The following is a 17,007-nucleotide window of genomic DNA, read 5'->3' on the forward strand; positions in this document are numbered from 1 at the left end:
GCACGGTTGTATTTCAGTAATCCTAAAACTGATTTCTTCCACAAGGAAGTTCCTGGCTGGAAGATCTCTGGGTCACATGTAATCCCTCCAGCGTGTTTGCAGATTTAAAGTTAGGGCTTTGCGTTTGGTGTACGGACACTTGTGTCTCGATGAGTCGCTGGATTTGTGTGTCACTTGTTCCTGGTCTAAGCACACATTTGAATATGTGCTGCTTGTTAAATGCTGCGATTAACTGCCTGGATTCCAGCAGAACTGTTTACCTGATTAAAGTTAAGTGTTTATAAAAGTGTTTGTTGAATTGGCGCTAAGTGTACAGGGGGTCTGATTACCTCTTAAACATGAGATTATTTCTTACAAGAGAAGGTTATCGTGGAAATGTTGTCTAGAAACCATGAGTTTTATGGACAAAAAGCAAGTGTCCACATGAGGCACTGTGTAGCATAGGATGGGACCATGTTACGCTTTGGAGATTGCAGGGTATTCATGTTTCTGCACGTGCTGAGATACACAACGGATGTTCTTTGTGATTGGAAGTACTTTCCCTGAATCGTTAGTTGCTTTTTTTACCCCTCCCCCCTGCAGAAAAAGATCTCCAAAGCCGGTATCTTTCGTAGCTGGGACCAGACAACATGTCGGTGCTGTTACCCATGTTAAAATTCAAAGAGAAAACATGGTGAACGGAAGAGCCGGGGGGCATTTGGGCCTCATATTGAAAGGTTGGAGGAGCAACCAGGGCAGGTTGCTCCTCCATGAAGCAGAGAGTGGAAAGATTTATTCATGGGACTTGGACCATGAATAAACAGGGTCAGTGCACATGAAGAAGTCCAGCCCGCCTCTCCTGTGAGCTCGCCAGCTCAGCGAGTACGGCAGCCTTCAGGCTCTCCAAGCCCCTCTTGCAGGTTCAGTTCTCCAATGGCGCTGCCCTTTCTTTCCATCCTGAAGGGAAGTCTTGGAGTCTGGGAGGTGGGATCATCCCTAATGTTGGTGTGAAGGCTTGAAAAGGGACCGTTCCTTGGGGGAGGTTGCTTCAGATAAATCCCTAAAAGAGACTGAACTTCAGCCCTTCCTGAAGACAACAGGAGGAAAGCTGAGCTTCTTATCAAGAGACATCTCAGGAAAGACCAAAGGGACATCAAAATGCTGATCCTCGTTAGATGAGTTTTGAGGTGTTCGGAGGGATGCTGTAGACTGCGCTCAGCTCCTGGTGTGTTCCCTCCCTTCCTGCAACGCCTCTGCAGCGAAGGCAGCAGGATCTACGCAGACATAGTGCCTCCCAATGCCGGGCTTGAAATCCTTCCTTGTGCGAGGGTCACAAACGCCTTCTCCAGCTGAAGGTTTCTCTGCGTTCATCCTGCCTGGCGGCGGCCACCGCTCCGCACTCGGCTCCGAATTAGGTCAGACAAGAGGGCAGCTCGCTGCCACCGGGCATGGAGCTCTGAGAGACTGTGCCCCAGCAGGAGCAGGAGCGGAGAGAAAACAGAGGTCCCTGTGCCTTCAGCACTCCCCTGGCCGCCCCACACTTGGTCTCCCAGAGGGACCTTGTCAAGGCTGGAGGTGTCTCTGTGGAACCAAAAGCAAAAGGGTAATGGGGGTCCCAAGGGCACTGCCCGCCACTTTTCTCTTGCCTGAGGAGAACATGGGTCATCACAGAGATGGGCCTGAACTCCTGAAAGGAGTCACGGCCTTCCTGCCCTTCCTGCACACTCATCCTCTGAATTATTGTCTTATTTTCATTCCACTCCAATGAGCTGTCAGCCACGGGTACAGTAATTCAGCACAACAGAAACACAAACAGATGGGTAATTGACCCGCGCGCCTTCATTACACTGGAGTTCAGCGCTGCTGTTCGAGCCATAAACTCCTTTATCTGCCACTCCGAAATCCCTGGGCCTTTTACGAGTTAGGCGAGCGGGCCAGGCATCCCGCGACACACGCTCGGAGTTACTGTCGCCTCTGCCTGCTGCGCCGCCGAGGCTGAGCCAGTGTGACAAGCAGCGCTCGCCAGGTAGAAGGAAACATCTGTGAATCCTCAGGGACATCTGTGGGGAGCCTGGGGACAGGGGCTGGAGAAGGACAGGCTGGAAAAACATGTAGAGTGTACCCAGGGCAAACACTTAAACCGTTATCGTGTCCTCTGGTACCCGAGCAAGCCTCCGCCTCCGCTAATGCCTGCACAGACGGATGGAAACACAAACACTTGCCGTGGAGAAGGAGACACGGGGATGGATCTCACAGCTAATGTAAATCTTCATAGCGCCACTGAAATCATTGGCACTAAATCCATTTGCACTTTTATAGGGTTTGGCAAGTAGCCTTCCTAGCAGGGAGCGAGCTGGAAAGGCTCAGGTACGCGGCTCCTGTGTTTATGCCGGGGGAGCTGGGCACTTAACTCTGCAAGGCTCTTTTATAAATTCCTCCTCGCGTTATTTGCCTTTCTTCTGTTTTCCTTCCTTTCTTCTTTTCTCTTTCGGTGTGTAGTTTTCTTGTTTCTGTGTTACCAAACCTATTCAGTCTCTCTCAAAGCAGGTCAGAACAGCGTAATGCTCATCACCTCTGAACTAGCACTTGGGTGTAAAGTATAAAAAAACCCCCAAAACCCACAACAACAACAAAAAAAAACCCAAACAAACAAACAAAAACAAAGAAAAAACCCAAACCAAAACAAAGATCCACCAAACCACACCTGGGAATGGGAATAAGGGAGGCTTTGCGCTCAGATGCTTTGTACTGTACTGGGATCCAGGTCTGGGATGAAGGGGGTACACTGGGTGGTGGGAAGGGGGAAGTTACTCGTCACCCTTCTCTCATAGAGCAGATGCTCTCAGCTGTCTCACCTCTTGCACCGGAGGCAGCCAATTCGTACCCCGCCTTCCTCCCTCCTGACAGCTCCGAGAGAAATCTCCCAGCAGCTCCTAATTCTTCAGCATCACTTTCCCAAGCTGTTAATGAAACAGGTTTTGAAAAGAAGAACAGATACCTGAAATGACTTTTTTTTTTTTTTTTTTTTTTTCTCTTTGTGGACATCCCTGCCCCCTGTTTCTATGCCAGGTCTCCAGATCATCTTCCCTCAGTATTTACAAGAGAAGTTTGTCCAGTCTGCCCTGAGTTACATCATGTGCAATGGGGAGGGGGAGTACATCTGCCGGAACAGCCAGTGCGGCTGCCAGTGTGCCGAGGAGTTCCCGCAGTGCAACTGCCCCATCACCGACATCCAGATCATGGAGTACACGCTAGCAAACATGGCCAAGACCTGGACAGAAGCCTATAAAGATCTGGAGAATTCAGGTAAAAGAGCAACGTGTATTTTCTGATTGATTTATTGCAAACAAAACATGCCAGGTTACACCGGTTGAGAATCTTTTCTTCCCTTAATATAACGTTCCGGTTTGGATAAAAAAATAAAGGATATTGAACGTGAAAACGTGATCTTAGTCTTGAGGGAGCGCCTTTTTTTCCTCTATACATGTACAGACAAAAACACACACCACACGTAATTCTATGTATAAGGGAATATTTTCCATGGACGTGTTTGTTTGATTAAAAATCTGATTTTTCATACCAAACCAGCTCAGAATCTCTCTTTAATAGTTCTACAGAGAAACTTCCACAATATGAATGATGCAGAAATTGCTTTTTAGATTTGCATGAATGATTTATTCTGCTTTGGTGAAAGGCAATTCACAGAGAGAGAGCACAGGCCAGGTGACACCTCATTTGAGATAGAGAGGAGAAGGGAAAATGACTTTTCTCCTGCCGTGCCGATCTCTGCTGGTGTGAATATTTCTCCTCTCCCTTCACTTTCTCTCAGCGTGACGCTGGGAGTGTCAGCGGAGTTTGTCCCACAGTGATGCTGGTAAGACCCATAGTAGGTGCGCAATGTCACTCCCAAGGGCTTGAGGAAGGGAAGACAGGAATGGTATCAGGGCAATTACATCCTTTCCTTTAGCAAGTAGTCTGCCTACCCTGCAGCCGCACGGGCACTCAGCAGAACTTAATCGTGAACTTCCTATCTCCGTGCTGCCTCTCATCTCGTACTGTTAGCCAGTTGCTTTCCAACACATTTTTTTTAATGAATATTGTCATAACTGTCCAGGTCTCCATGTTAGGAAAGAAAACTATGAGGAAGGGACCATCTAGCTTCATTCAAGGCCTTGAAGAATTCTTCTTCAGAAGTCTTCCCAGCAGCAATTTCTTTCTTCATGTTGAAGGTCACCTTAACCCCCTTAATGGCTGAAATGAGGCGGCCTGTGATGTTTCCTCAACGGGCTGTTGAGGACTGCTTCACACGTCAATACGTGCAGCCTGGCGGTGTGTCTGCTGTTGGGCAGATTCTTATCTCCAACTCACACTGTCAATTTGGTGCTCAGCGGAGCAAATTCAGAGTAGCAGTTAATGCCCAAAGGCTGATGACCATCTTGACAGCAGCCCCCATATACTATGGGGAGCCACAAGGCCGGGGCAGTTCCAGGAGCAGATCACTAGCTGGAGAGGTCAGTGGCTTTCTGGGAGCCTCTACAGAGAGGTGGATGGGGTGGGTACACCAGGGCAAACCTGAAGTGTGGATTTTGGAAGGTTCTGCGAGCTCTGTGCTACACAAATGAGGATTACTGGCAGCGCCTGCCAGCGCAGCTCTGCCACTAGCCAAGTGTTACTAGTTGCTAGTTCTGGCAGAGGATCTTCACACAAGATGCTCAAGAGCCACACGTTGGCCACCGCTCATCAAACCCCTTTACATTCCCGGGGGATCTAACCCAGACATGCAGAAGGTGAGAGCCCTGTGGAGAGAGAAGAATTACAGACCCACCGTGATTGTTTTACCGTTACGTTCTGTACTTGTTGCACTTGATCTAAGCAAAGGCTGTGGTAGGTAATGAGATTCAGTCTCCCTTCCCTTGAGATTTCAACAGGGGAAGGTGTTTCTCATTTGCCATGTTGAAGTGACACATTGCGGTGCAATGCTCTGCTGTGCTGGAGCCATATTCCACCCAGGGCTGGAGGCTTTTCAGGGCTAGATGGAGTGATTAGCTTTGTTTGAAGCTGCTGCATCTCATTCATCACTTTGTTGCATCATGCGTGAACTTATCCTTTGAGATGAAAGTTGCTATCACAAAAGAATGTGGTATTAGTATTTTGCTTCTTTGTTTTAATAAATATTCCCAATAACTAGAGGATTTTCTTCATAATGAGCAGCAGAAAAGAAATCTCTAATGACATCTGAAGGTTTTTCCAATAAAGTGGGCTGAAAAGCACATGAGTGCTCTGAAAGCAAATACCATTTGCACAGGAAGCTGCTGATAGCCTAAAAGATCTATATTTTGTTTCTGATCTGTGTTGGATTCCTATGTCAATTTGAAAAAATCATGTGGGGCAAATCTAGAGTTGGTGTGATTTGGGATAGCATCTTCAAAGTCAAGGAGGCTGCAGTGAACTGACGCTGCTTTAAATCAGCTCAGGAGCTCTCTCGTAGTCCTCTGCTTCATTGCTCATGTGTAAATTGAGAAAAATAACACTGCCTGATTCTTGGCGTTTTAGTATGGCTGGCCAAAAATTTCTGTGTCGGGACTGCGATTCTGGATTTTAAAACAGTCTTTTGATTAAAAGTCATGGGGGTTTTTTTTGCAGTAATATTGCTTTCTGATGAAAATGGGATTTCTTTAACTGAAAAGACAAGCAATGGAAAAATGAAAATTTCATCTTTGAAAGAGATGTTTGACACAGCCATTTGGCTGTGGTGCCACCGTTCCTCTCCAGAGGCTGAACCCTCTGCCCCGTACCACCGCGATGATGAGCCATTGCCCAGGAACTGGGGGGCTCTGCAAAAAGGGGGGGGAGGCATGTGGCACTGTGGGAGATGTAGTCCTAGCTATCAGCGATATTTTCTGCGCAGAAGACTAAAATGAAAACAAATGCAAAGAGCCTTATTAGTTGATTGGAAATTCTCAGGGTTAAGAATGAACTATTCCCAGAAAGGTATGAGGCTTAGCACAATGCAGCCGTAGTCTCGGTTGGGGCCTCTAGGGGTAGTTATAAATAAATAATTAATGAAGAAGCTTTTCTTTTTAGAAAGTATTTTCTTTTTTTCACCCCCCCCCCTTTTTTTTTTTTTTTCAAACCGCCCCATCCAGCTTTTATTTTGCTCATTTGTTTTCCCCCCAACGTTGCACTGCAGTATCAAAATGTGCACACTGCGCTGAAATTTCTCCCGTACCCGTCTCTATGAAAAATGTAGCACATTCATCATCAGAGGGAAAAGAGCTTGGTCTTTTGCACAAACAGGCTTTTGAGGAAATTGATTTATAAGGGGCGGGAAGCAAATGCAAGGCTTTTACTGCTGAAAGGTACCGGGAGTAATCAGCATGGTCAACAGAAGCAATTATACATGATGATAGTTTCAGAGGACCACTGAACAGGAGAGAATCATTTTTGGGGAGGAGAAGGGCACTGAAAGCAGCATTACAAATAGAGTGAAAACCTGAGAGATGATTAAAAAAAAAAATAAAAATCTCAGTTATCTTTGGGGAAGAAAGGAAACAAGCAGATGTCCCATGGATCTTGATAGTGCAATGATGATAATTATTTTTATTAGGTGCTCATTTTCACCATGTGATGAGGAGGACATGAACATCCATTTACCATCTATATAATGATGGTACTGACTAATGCATAGATATTCTTTGTTAGGCAGCTAAGCATGAACTGCAAGTTGCTGAATAATAGGAAATCTGTTATGCAAATATATATAAGCTTCGTAGAATAGGTTGTAAATTATCTGGTCTGATTTTCTCCAATAGTTCTGTGGATTATTTCTTTTATTTTGAAAAGATATCAGCCTTTACAAACTTTCATTTTTCGCCTTTTTTTTTTTTTTTGCTATTGTCCTCTTTTCCTTCTGAAAATGGGATGAAGGAATTTAAAAAAAAAAAAAAAAGGATTAGGAAAGGAAGAAAAATAATGTAGATAACTTGCAGGAAAAGACGGCTGCATTTCTTGTGGGATACCTTGTGGGGTTTCTGGCCGGGCTCTAGTCCACCTCCCTCTAGAAGCAGGAGTACCCCCAGCACTGGGTCAGGTCAGCCACGGTTTTGTCCAGCAGAGTCTGAAAGGAGAGATTCTCCTACATCTCTGGGCAGCGTGTTCCAGTGCTGCATTACCTCCAAGTGAAGAAGTTTTTTCGATAAATCATTTGAACTTCTCAAACTGCAAACTGTCTATTACTCCTTGTTATATCATCTGTCTCTAATAAGGAGAGTTTCTCTCCTCCGTATTTGTAAGTACCTTTTAAGCAGTTGTAGACTGTAATTAGCTTGCCCCTTGGCCTCTCCTTCACCAGATTAAACAAGTGCAGCTCCCTCCACCTGACCTTGTAGGACTTGTACTCCAGCCCCTTGACCATGTTGGTAGCCCTCAGCTGGGCCTTCCCCAGTTTCTCCACTCTCGTCTTTAATTGGGTATCCCTAAAGCTGGGCAGAGAGATGCAGGTGCCAAGAAGAGGGGAACATTTAACTTCCCCAACCTACTGGATTTAGCCCAGTTTGTGTTATTTCCAGTCAGAACATAGCGTTGACCCACCTTCAGCACGCTGCCCACCATAACCCCCAGGACGTTTCCAGCAGCTCTCGCTCAACTGGTTGTTTCCAAGCCTGTACTGATGCGTGGGGTTGTTCTGCCCCAGTGCGGAGCTTTGTTCTTTGCTTTATTGCACTTTATGGGGTTTTTGTTGGCTCGCTCCTCCATTTCTCAAGGTCTCAGTGTGTCAAACACAGTTTTCTGGTATCAAAAATTGGGTTATTTTCTACTGAGAAAGTTGGAACCATCTGTTTTTTCCATACGAGGATGTCCCAGCCTGGTAATCAGAGCTTGAGCAAACTGTACTTCTCAGTTAGGAGGAAAGGGGTGGTCATAAACAGAAACGGTATCCGATTTTCTGTTTCGTGATGAAAAAAGCTCAAATGCTACATAATGTTTTTTTCATTATCCAGCGAAATCAAATGGAAATAAAGTGATCACAAAACAACATTTAACAACATATTTTTGGATCAATTAGATTTTTTCCTTTGGCTAAAATTGACGCATTTTGTTCTGACTTTAGCCCTGCAAACTATTTTATTTTATTTTCATAGTTACATAAAGCAACTCATTTAACTTCAAATGAAGTTAAATGAGAAAAAAAAGAATCAGAATGCTCTTTTTAAAAAATGAGAAAGCAGGACATTTTAACACAATCCAAACCCTTCCCCTGGGGATTTTTTAAAGCTTTTTTTTTCCTCCTTTTTTTTTTTTTTTTAACAACACAGCCAAAGTGATTTGACTTCAACAACAAACGGCATTTTAGGAGCAGCTGAAAAACAGTTTAAATGAGAACTCTCTAACTGACAATGATTACAACTCCCTGCTTTTTGTTCGTAACCCATGCTGCGGGGAATTTGCTCTCTTTTTTTCTCCACCCTGTACACATTAACCGCGTTGTTTCAGCCTAATACTCTCCGGGTTTCATTTCCCATACGGGAACAGCAACAGCCACGGAATTAGTGAGCTTCCTGGGGCAGAATGAGAGACCAGTGGGTTAATGGACATCATCTTCCTTTAGCAGAGCGCCGATGGCCTCGTGCATCACCGCTGTTTCTCCGTCCTCCTAATGAAAAGCTTTGAAACTTTGTTATAGTTTAGACACCTCTGTATTTCTCCACGTTTTTCTGTGTTGCAGATGAGTTTAAATCCTTCATGAAAAGGCTACCTAGCAACCACTTCCTGACCATTGGGAGCATCCACCAGCACTGGGGGAACGACTGGGATCTGCAGAACCGCTACAAGCTGCTGCAGAGCTCCCTGGAAGCCCAGCGCCAGAAGATCCAGCGCACTGCCCGCAAACTCTTTGGCCTCAGTGTCCGGTGTCGGCACAATCCTAACCACCAGCTGCCTAGAGAAAGGTACCTCCATCCACGGTGGGATGGGTGACTGATGGAGCTGAGCCTGGGCATGGACCTAAACCCTAATTTGGATATAGGGTGTGCTAACGTGGAGGTTTGGGGGGGAAATGGTAAAGTCTGGGAGTGGGTTGAAATTTCTGGAGGCGTAACTAACCTTTATCTCATGCCTAAGCGTATCCACATCCCTTCTGTGTGGTCTAACCGACCCAGGTGAAGGGCATCCACTTATTCGGTAGCGTTCAGCAAGACACTTACGGGGCTGACATGAGACAGCCCAGCAGACTAAGCTGCTTTTGAAGCGGTTTTGCATCACGTACCAAAGCCAAAGTTTAAGCCTCTATTTGCTGTTAAAGTGGACGTACGGAGCACAAGATGCTTCGGCCCATTTTTGAGGTGTGCTCCTCCATGAATAGAGCCAGGGTTGAAAGAGAAGCTTTAGTTTCACTTGGAACAGATCACATCTCTTCTACAGAATGCAGAGGGACCCCGCGAACCCGCGCTGACCAGACCCAGCAATGTTCTTGCAGACGGAGAGAGCAGATTTTCCGTTACAGCTACAGCAGCTATTGATATCCAATAGTCACCTCCCGCTGGCTCCTTTCAGCCCTGACCTATGGCTGAGTTTCAGTTAGCTTTTTGGAGACCTACACCCATGGTTTTTAATAAACATTTCTTGCTGTTTCTTTCTACATTGTCTGGAGCAAAGTAACAGTGAAAATCTAGGGAAAAAAATAAGTCCAAGTGCCTTTTCTTCCATGCTTCTCTTGGAAGGGTCAGCCCAAGTTAATATTTGTAGAGGAACTGGTTTTTTGCTTCCTTCATTACATAAATATTTAGTCTCAAGAGAAAATAAACCAGTTGCCTGCTGTCTGCTGTTATCATCCAGCCCTCCCCGAGTTTTCATTTCACCACTGTGCAGCTCAGGAAACTCTTCCAGGGCTTAACATCTCTTTAATTACCAAGAAATCTCATGTTTCTGGAGAAGGACTTTGATGGACTTACTAGGGATAAGGAGAAATATCTATTAAGTTTAACAGATGATGAAAAAAAGTCTGGAGAACTGCTTAAAATGGGCCCGTTCCTGCCAATTGGCTGAGCTGCTACAAACAAGCCAAGTGGTGGAGGAGCCACAGGGATGTCCAGGCATTATTTTGAGTTGTGCCACAACGACTGCAAAGTTGAAACAGCAGCGAGCAAACAGCCAGCCAACCGTGTCGCCGCGAAGCGTTCAGATAAATATGTCTTTAGCATTTCTTTTCTATTTTAAAAAGTCAGCCACGCAGAAAGGAAGCCTCCAACTAATACTGTAAGATCTGGGGGAAGGAGGACGAAATGGGTGACGGCAGCTGGGTTTTTAACTGACTGATGTGCTTGATTTGTTTAAGTCAACACCACCAGGCATATTATCATTCCTTTTCTTATTTGGCATTCCGCATTTGTAGCGAGGCAGGGGAGGGGCTCGGGAGACAGATGTGTGCAGAAGAGGGATGCGTTTCATCGTTCTTTTCACAGGGCTTGGAGATACTCTAATTTTCTAATTGTTACTGTACAGAACGACAGACGCTTATCGAGCACGCCGGTGGCTTTGAAAGGATGGAAAGGTTCTATTGAGAGCGAGCCTCTCTCTCTGTAATACGCATAATAGTGAGCCTACTTTATATATTCCAAAGCAACGTAAAAAAGAAATAGGATTGCTTTCAATTGTCCTCAGGGAAACGAAGAGGTGGTGTTTCCAAAAGAAGGAGTAGGGATTCTGGCAATTTGGCTGATTCCCCATAACTTTTTGCAATAGCTAAGAAGGAAATACATAGATATCTATTTGCTCTGCCCTGCTTTGGCTTAAAAAGCACCTCTTTGCAGGCAAGTTTGTTGATTTAAAAAAGAAAGCGCTCCTCCGTTGTTAAAGCTTCGATGTTGAATGAGTACCTATAGTTGCGTTTTAAAACTCTGGATGTAAAATATAAATAACATCCAAAGGGGGAGGGGGAGGAAGGGATACATGTTCTGGGCTCCAGCCAAATTGTCATTAGTTAAGAATCATCTCACAGCTGCCGAGAATAAAAATAGCATTTTTCACTTCACTGTTCCATACAGAAAGCCCCAAAAGAACCTCCACAGCAGATAGAGCTGGTTGGAAGGTGAAAGATGAATTTGCAAAGGAAAGCTTGTTAAATCCCTACCTTTTTTCTTGCAATTAAAAAAAAAAACCAAAACAAAAAACATTCTGTCCTGCTGGATTGGGGTTTTGATTGGGGTTTTTTTGTTGTTTTTTTGGTTTTGTTCTGTATGGTGTTCTGATCAGCTCAGACACCATCTACAACAAGGCTGCATCTTTGTCTCAAGGGACACCCATCAGCCTCTTTCCCCTCCCCAGACCTGATTAATCCTGAAAGATGACAAGTCAGGAGGAAAGAAAATTATTCATCACCTTTCGGTATGACCTGACCTCCGCTTCTGATCTGAATGCCCAACGCTGTGCTGTAAAACAATATTTTTTTTTGTCACAAGAGAGAGGTTTTAAATGGTGGAACAGCTCTGCGTGATCACCCGCTCCCAGTTCCCAGCGCTGCCGGGGGACCGCGTGTCTCCAGCGCATAACGGCGAGAAAACACGGCAAAACAGCTCTCGCTCACACCTTTGCCTGGATCCCATATTTTATTTTTTTTTTTATTTTAGTTTGGAATGTAAGATATTAAAGTTGAATGTAAAATTGCTTGCCAGTGACCTTTGAAGACATAGTTTTCCTTAATTCCACATTCTCTAGTGCTTTATACTTTGAACTGGCAGAGGTAGCAAACATCAGGCAAAGCAACTTTTGCAATGATATTAAGAGGGAGAAAGATAGACTAACGACTCCTTAATGGAAGAGAAAATAATTAAAATGAAAGCCAATGGCTGCTCTGCTACTGGCTGTCAGCTTTTGAACAGTGGCTCTTTTCAGCTGCCTTGTGCCCTGACGTCTCTTGGTTATATTCACAAGTCTGAGCCGTCGCGGGGGGTGTTTTAAGAAGGTGCCTCCTGTCAGCCGAAGGGCTGTGACTGGTCCTGCGTATATTCTTATCCTGTCCCAGTTGCGAGACAAAATGGGGTAATTTATACCGCTTTTCCTCTCTCTCACTCTACCATACTTCCCATTGTCATGTTTGTAGCCGATGCCCAGCTCTGCCCTGGATTCTGCATTTTCATTTAATTATGTCCTTTATTGCTGCCATCAGCAGATGGTGGGTAGCCGCCTTTTTTTTTTTTTTTTTTTCTTTTTGTCCTACTTGTGTCTTTGCTGAATGCTAAGGCATATACACACACACCACCCCCCCAAAAAAAAAACCCAACCCTGCTGTCCTGCCACCCTCCCTCTACGAAGCTGATCTGGGGAACAGGAAAATGAGTAGTTTCGATTGCAAGGTATCACATGAGACTCCTTGCTTGTTCTGCTCTGCCAGTTGTTAGTACAAGAGAAGGATGGAAGGATAACATTTTTATTTTTTTTTTCCTAAGGCAGCGCACACCTAAGACAGACAGGATATGGTCATCTGACTAATTCTTATCGTGTCCCTGCTGTACAGCCTGGCAATCCTCCTTCCATGAACTCAATGGTGTTTCCAACATGTAAAACCCATGTAAAGCGTCCAGCCAGCGCTGCACAAGTGCACTGGGAATCCTGTGCAGGAGCCAGTGCCTGAGGAAACCAGGAGAGTCGTGTTCACGTGCACAGAGGTGGAATGGAAATCTGTGCGTGGCAGTCGCTCGGCATGTGTTTGGCTGTTGTTTGCGTACGCAGCTGGACAAGGCTGTCGGCACCTGTGTGGAAGTGGTGGCAGTACGTGCACACAGGCACACCTCCGACAGTGCCGAATACCTCATCAAACCCACCTCAGAAACCCCCTTTAGTCCTGTGATCAACCATTACTATCTCATCTGGAAGCCCAGTCCCACAAAAAGCAACAAATGAGACCACGGAGAGAGCTGTGGAAATCGGGGAAATACTGTCCTCACCTCATGGACAGGGGTAGGGATGCTGAAAGGGTCCCTGATGGAGCTGGACATTTACCATCTATCTGCCACCAGCCTGCTGCCTCGGCCCTTCGTCTTCTTCATGCTATTCTCCCTGTCCTTGTCTTGGTAGAAATTACAGTGGGAGTGGGAGATAGGGACGGAGGTTGGGGCTGCTCCCTTCGAAGCAACCTCCGATTCTCATCATTGTCATCAAGCCCAATCATGGGAAGAGGAAGCGTGTGGGAACCTTGTGCTTCCCCTGGGCAATTCCCCCACCGCGGTGAGCCCAGGCAGCCAGCGAGCGTGTCGGAGGGGTGCTTTGGTTTTAGTTCATCCTCCGCTTGCTCATCATCCATCAGCTTCATGCTTACATTAGTGGTTAGAAGTAAAGAGAGCAGCTTTCAAGGAGGATTCAAGGTGGACTCACAGCACCTTAAAGAGATTGAAACTTGGAATCTGGGAGCCTCGCTAAATTCCAGTGCATTTGACTGGCTTTCCGAGCGGGAACTGCAAGGCTTCAGATGGCGTAAAAATTATTTGTCTTGCTGCAAATGCGAGCAAAAATTCACCTACGAGCAGAAGGCAGACGTAGTCCCCAGGGGATGGTTTGGAGAGAGCTTGTTGCTGTCAGCAACGTGTTTTGCAGTCGCACTGTGCTGTGCTGTCCCCTCCCCTCCGAAGCAGAGATGTCCTAGAAACCAGGAGGAGCCCAGTGCACTTTTTGCAGAGACCGGGGCTGCCAGGGTCTCCCCTACAGCAGGTATTTAGAGAGGTCACTGCCTTGCTCCCAAGCTCCCCAGCCAACCTGTCTTTTCCACTAGCAGGAGAGCTCCTGCTGGCTGTGCGTAGGGGAAAGAGACCCTGGCAGCCCCGTACCACAGGAGGAATGTGAAAATTGTCTCTTCCCACAACCAAGACTTCAGAATTTTCCTGCTAATGCACTTCCTTTTCCTCACTCTGCCTCTTCCCCCCCGCCTTCACTCAGTTTGTTCCTGCTTCTATTCATTCCTGCCTGTCCTCTGTCTTTCAGTTGTTGCCATTGTTTCATTTTTTCCTTTTCTCCATCCCTATTCTTCCTGCCCACTGCATTTCTCTCGCATTTTTCCTTTTACCTGTACATTTCCCCCCCTCTTTCTTCCTCTAGCCTTTCTGCTTCTGCTCCTTGATTATTTCTTTCCTTCCAGCGCTTTCCTCTGTTTTATACTCTCATCCCTCCGCTCCCTCCCTCCCCCTAATCATCTTGCTGTTCTTTGCTGCTGTATCATTTAATGCCTTCTTTGATACAGCCTACAGCTTAATGATTATTCGGAGGTCAGGCGATGCAGGTGCCATGAATTTCACTAATCCAGCTCTGAGAGCCTCTGTCCATAATCACTCCTCCCGTTCTACAGGGACTGAATCCTAATTTGTCATTAGCCAGTCCTCTCACTGCAGCGCTACCCAGAACTTTTTGCCCAGAGGAGACAATGAAGTATTCATTAGCTGGGGGGAGGCAGAGGGGAGGCAGCGGGCGCTGAACGAGGCGTTCTGCTGGAGGCTGCCGAGAAAGGAGTCGCTGTGCTGAGATTTCCCGGGGCGGTGGGAAAGGGGGAAGAGAGGGCAGCGAGGCAACGTGGCAAGAGGGTTACAGAACAAGCGACCGTGGGTTACGGCGTCATTCATTAGGAGTCGTCCCAGGGCTGCAGGACGCGGAGGTGAGGGTGCTGATATGGCAGTTATGGGAGTGGTGGGGCTTGGGAATGGGCGAGTGTGGCCGCTTGTTAAGGGGAGAGGCTGTAAGAGGAGGTTAATTAGCGGCAGATTTTTTTAAAGGAGAAGCTGTTCTAGCAGCTTTGTCTCTGTGCACCCTGACTTCCACCCTCTTTTCTGCTGTTAGCGAGCTCTGCACCACAAGCAGAGGTCACTACTGGCTTTGCCTCATCCCATTACAGGCCTGTTTTTGGAGAGTGGGGGGAATTGCCAATGACATGGAGAGGAGTTTTCTCCTGCTAGCCTAGAAGTTATGCTGACCTGCAAGGTCTGATAGCACCTCAGGCTCTGGCATGGCTTTATCAGCTCCATTCCCACGGTTGAACTTTGTCACCGTGGCACTGATGGGGTCCTTGGCAGGAGACTGTGCCAGTCTCAGCTCCTAGAACAGTGTGAAGAGAGAGACTTCAGATGATCAATCCTAACTTCTAGCTATTTCTTAGAGGGCTTTTGTTCTCCACCAAAGGAGTAAACAGCAGATGAAAGATTCAGTCTAGAAATAGACTCCCAGGTGCCGCAGCAGGGCACCAATGTTCTGAAAGCTCCGCTTCAGATATATCCCTGAAAACGCTGTGGCTCCAGTAAGATGCCAAAGACTCTGAGAGACTCTACAATGCTAATGCTTTCTTCTTCCTACCTGCAGGACAATACAGGAATGGCTTACTCGGGTCCAGTCCCTGCTCTACTGCAATGAGAATGGGTTCTGGGGGACCTTTCTGGAAAGCCAACGGAGCTGCGTTTGCCATGGTGGCACCAGCCTGTGCCAGCGCCCCATCCCCTGCATCATCGGGGGCAACAACAGCTGTGCCATGTGCAGCCTTGCCAACATCTCTCTCTGCGGCTCATGCAACAAGGGCTATAAGCTTTACCGGGGTCGCTGCGAGCCTCAGAACGTAGACTCGGAGCGGAGCGAGCAGTTCATCAGCTTTGAGACGGACTTGGACTTCCAGGACCTAGAGCTGAAGTACCTGCTGCAGAAAATGGACTCTCGCCTGTATGTGCACACCACCTTCATCAGCAACGAGATCCGCCTGGACACCTTCTTTGACCCCAGGTGGCGCAAACGCATGTCCCTCACCTTGAAGAGCAACAAGAACCGGATGGACTTCATCCACATGGTGATCGGGATCTCCATGCGAATCTGCCAGATGCGCAACAGCAGCCTGGACCCTATGTTCTTTGTCTACGTCAACCCGTTCAGCGGGAGTCACTCTGAGGGCTGGAACATGCCCTTCGGGGAGTATGGCTACCCACGCTGGGAGAAAATCCGCCTCCAAAACAGCCAGTGCTACAACTGGACCCTGCTACTGGGCAACCGGTGGAAAACCTTTTTCGAGACCGTCCACATCTACCTACGCAGCCGGACTCGGCTGCCCTCCCTGCTGCGTAATGAGACTGGCCAAGGGCCCGTGGACCTTTCTGACCCCACCAAGCGTCAGTTCTACATCAAGATCTCAGACGTGCAGGTGTACGGCTACAGCCTGCGTTTTAACGCTGACCTACTGCGCAGTGCTGTGCAGCAGGTCAACCAGTCGTACACACAAGGTGGGCAGTTCTATTCTTCCTCCTCCGTCATGCTCTTGCTGCTGGATATTCGGGACCGAATCAATAGACTGGCGCCTCCCGTGGCCCCAGGGAAGCCCCAGCTGGATCTGTTCTCTTGTATGCTCAAGCACCGCCTGAAACTCACCAACAGCGAGATCATCCGCGTGAACCACGCTCTAGACCTGTACAACACCGAGATCCTCAAACAGTCGGACCAGATGACAGCCAAACTCTGCTAACCCGGACTTTTCAGTGGACATGTTGGTGATTGATCGATCCTTTTGCTGTAAAAAAATAAAAGAGAAAAAAAAAAAAAGAGAAAAAAGTAAAAAGAAAGAAAGAAAAGTGGGGGGAAAGTAAAGAAAGGGGGGAAAAACAAGGTTTGTAAAGTGTAATTAATATACAAAAGAGGAAAAAAAAAAGAGGAAATTCTTCATTTGTTGAAAACTAAACCCGTTCTAGCAGCTGTATAAAACTGTCAGGCATGTTTGTTATTTCTATAATCCGTCATAAAAGGGTAACACCTTACTCTCTCTTGACCTTGGGGGTGTTGCTTGCGAGTCCTCAGGGGCAGCAGAGTCATTAAAGGGAGGAGCAGAGAGGGGGGCGAACTTCTGTAATGAACTGTAAAGTTTTCTGCTATGCAGGTGCCAAGACAAAGAGACAAACAAAAAAAAAATAATCAAAGCAAACAAACAAATAAGAGTTATCTGTAAATGTAAAAGAACTGCCATTATTCCTATAGTGGGAGTAAATGGTTAAAGATAAAAGATATTTCTTCTGTTGAGATTTA

At 46.6% G+C, this 17,007-nt stretch overlaps 1 protein-coding gene across 1 annotated transcript in view; it reads left to right on the forward strand.

Moving 5' to 3' along the window:
• The window catches only part of BRINP1 (bone morphogenetic protein/retinoic acid inducible neural-specific 1), an 89,057-nt gene extending 72,512 nt beyond the window's left edge, over nt 1-16,545 (forward strand). The window contains exons 6-8 of the mRNA XM_009888043.1: nt 3,049-3,285; nt 8,705-8,927; nt 15,313-16,545. Coding sequence (XP_009886345.1) covers nt 3,049-3,285; nt 8,705-8,927; nt 15,313-16,453 — 1,601 coding nt within the window. The 3' untranslated portion in view covers nt 16,454-16,545. The remainder of the gene's footprint in view (nt 1-3,048; nt 3,286-8,704; nt 8,928-15,312) is intronic.
• Nucleotides 16,546-17,007: the final 462 nt, after the last annotated feature.

This window comes from Charadrius vociferus, unplaced genomic scaffold (assembly GCF_000708025.1).
Source record: "Charadrius vociferus isolate BGI_N301 unplaced genomic scaffold, ASM70802v2 scaffold56, whole genome shotgun sequence".
In the NCBI taxonomy this organism is placed as follows: Eukaryota; Metazoa; Chordata; class Aves; order Charadriiformes; family Charadriidae; genus Charadrius; species Charadrius vociferus.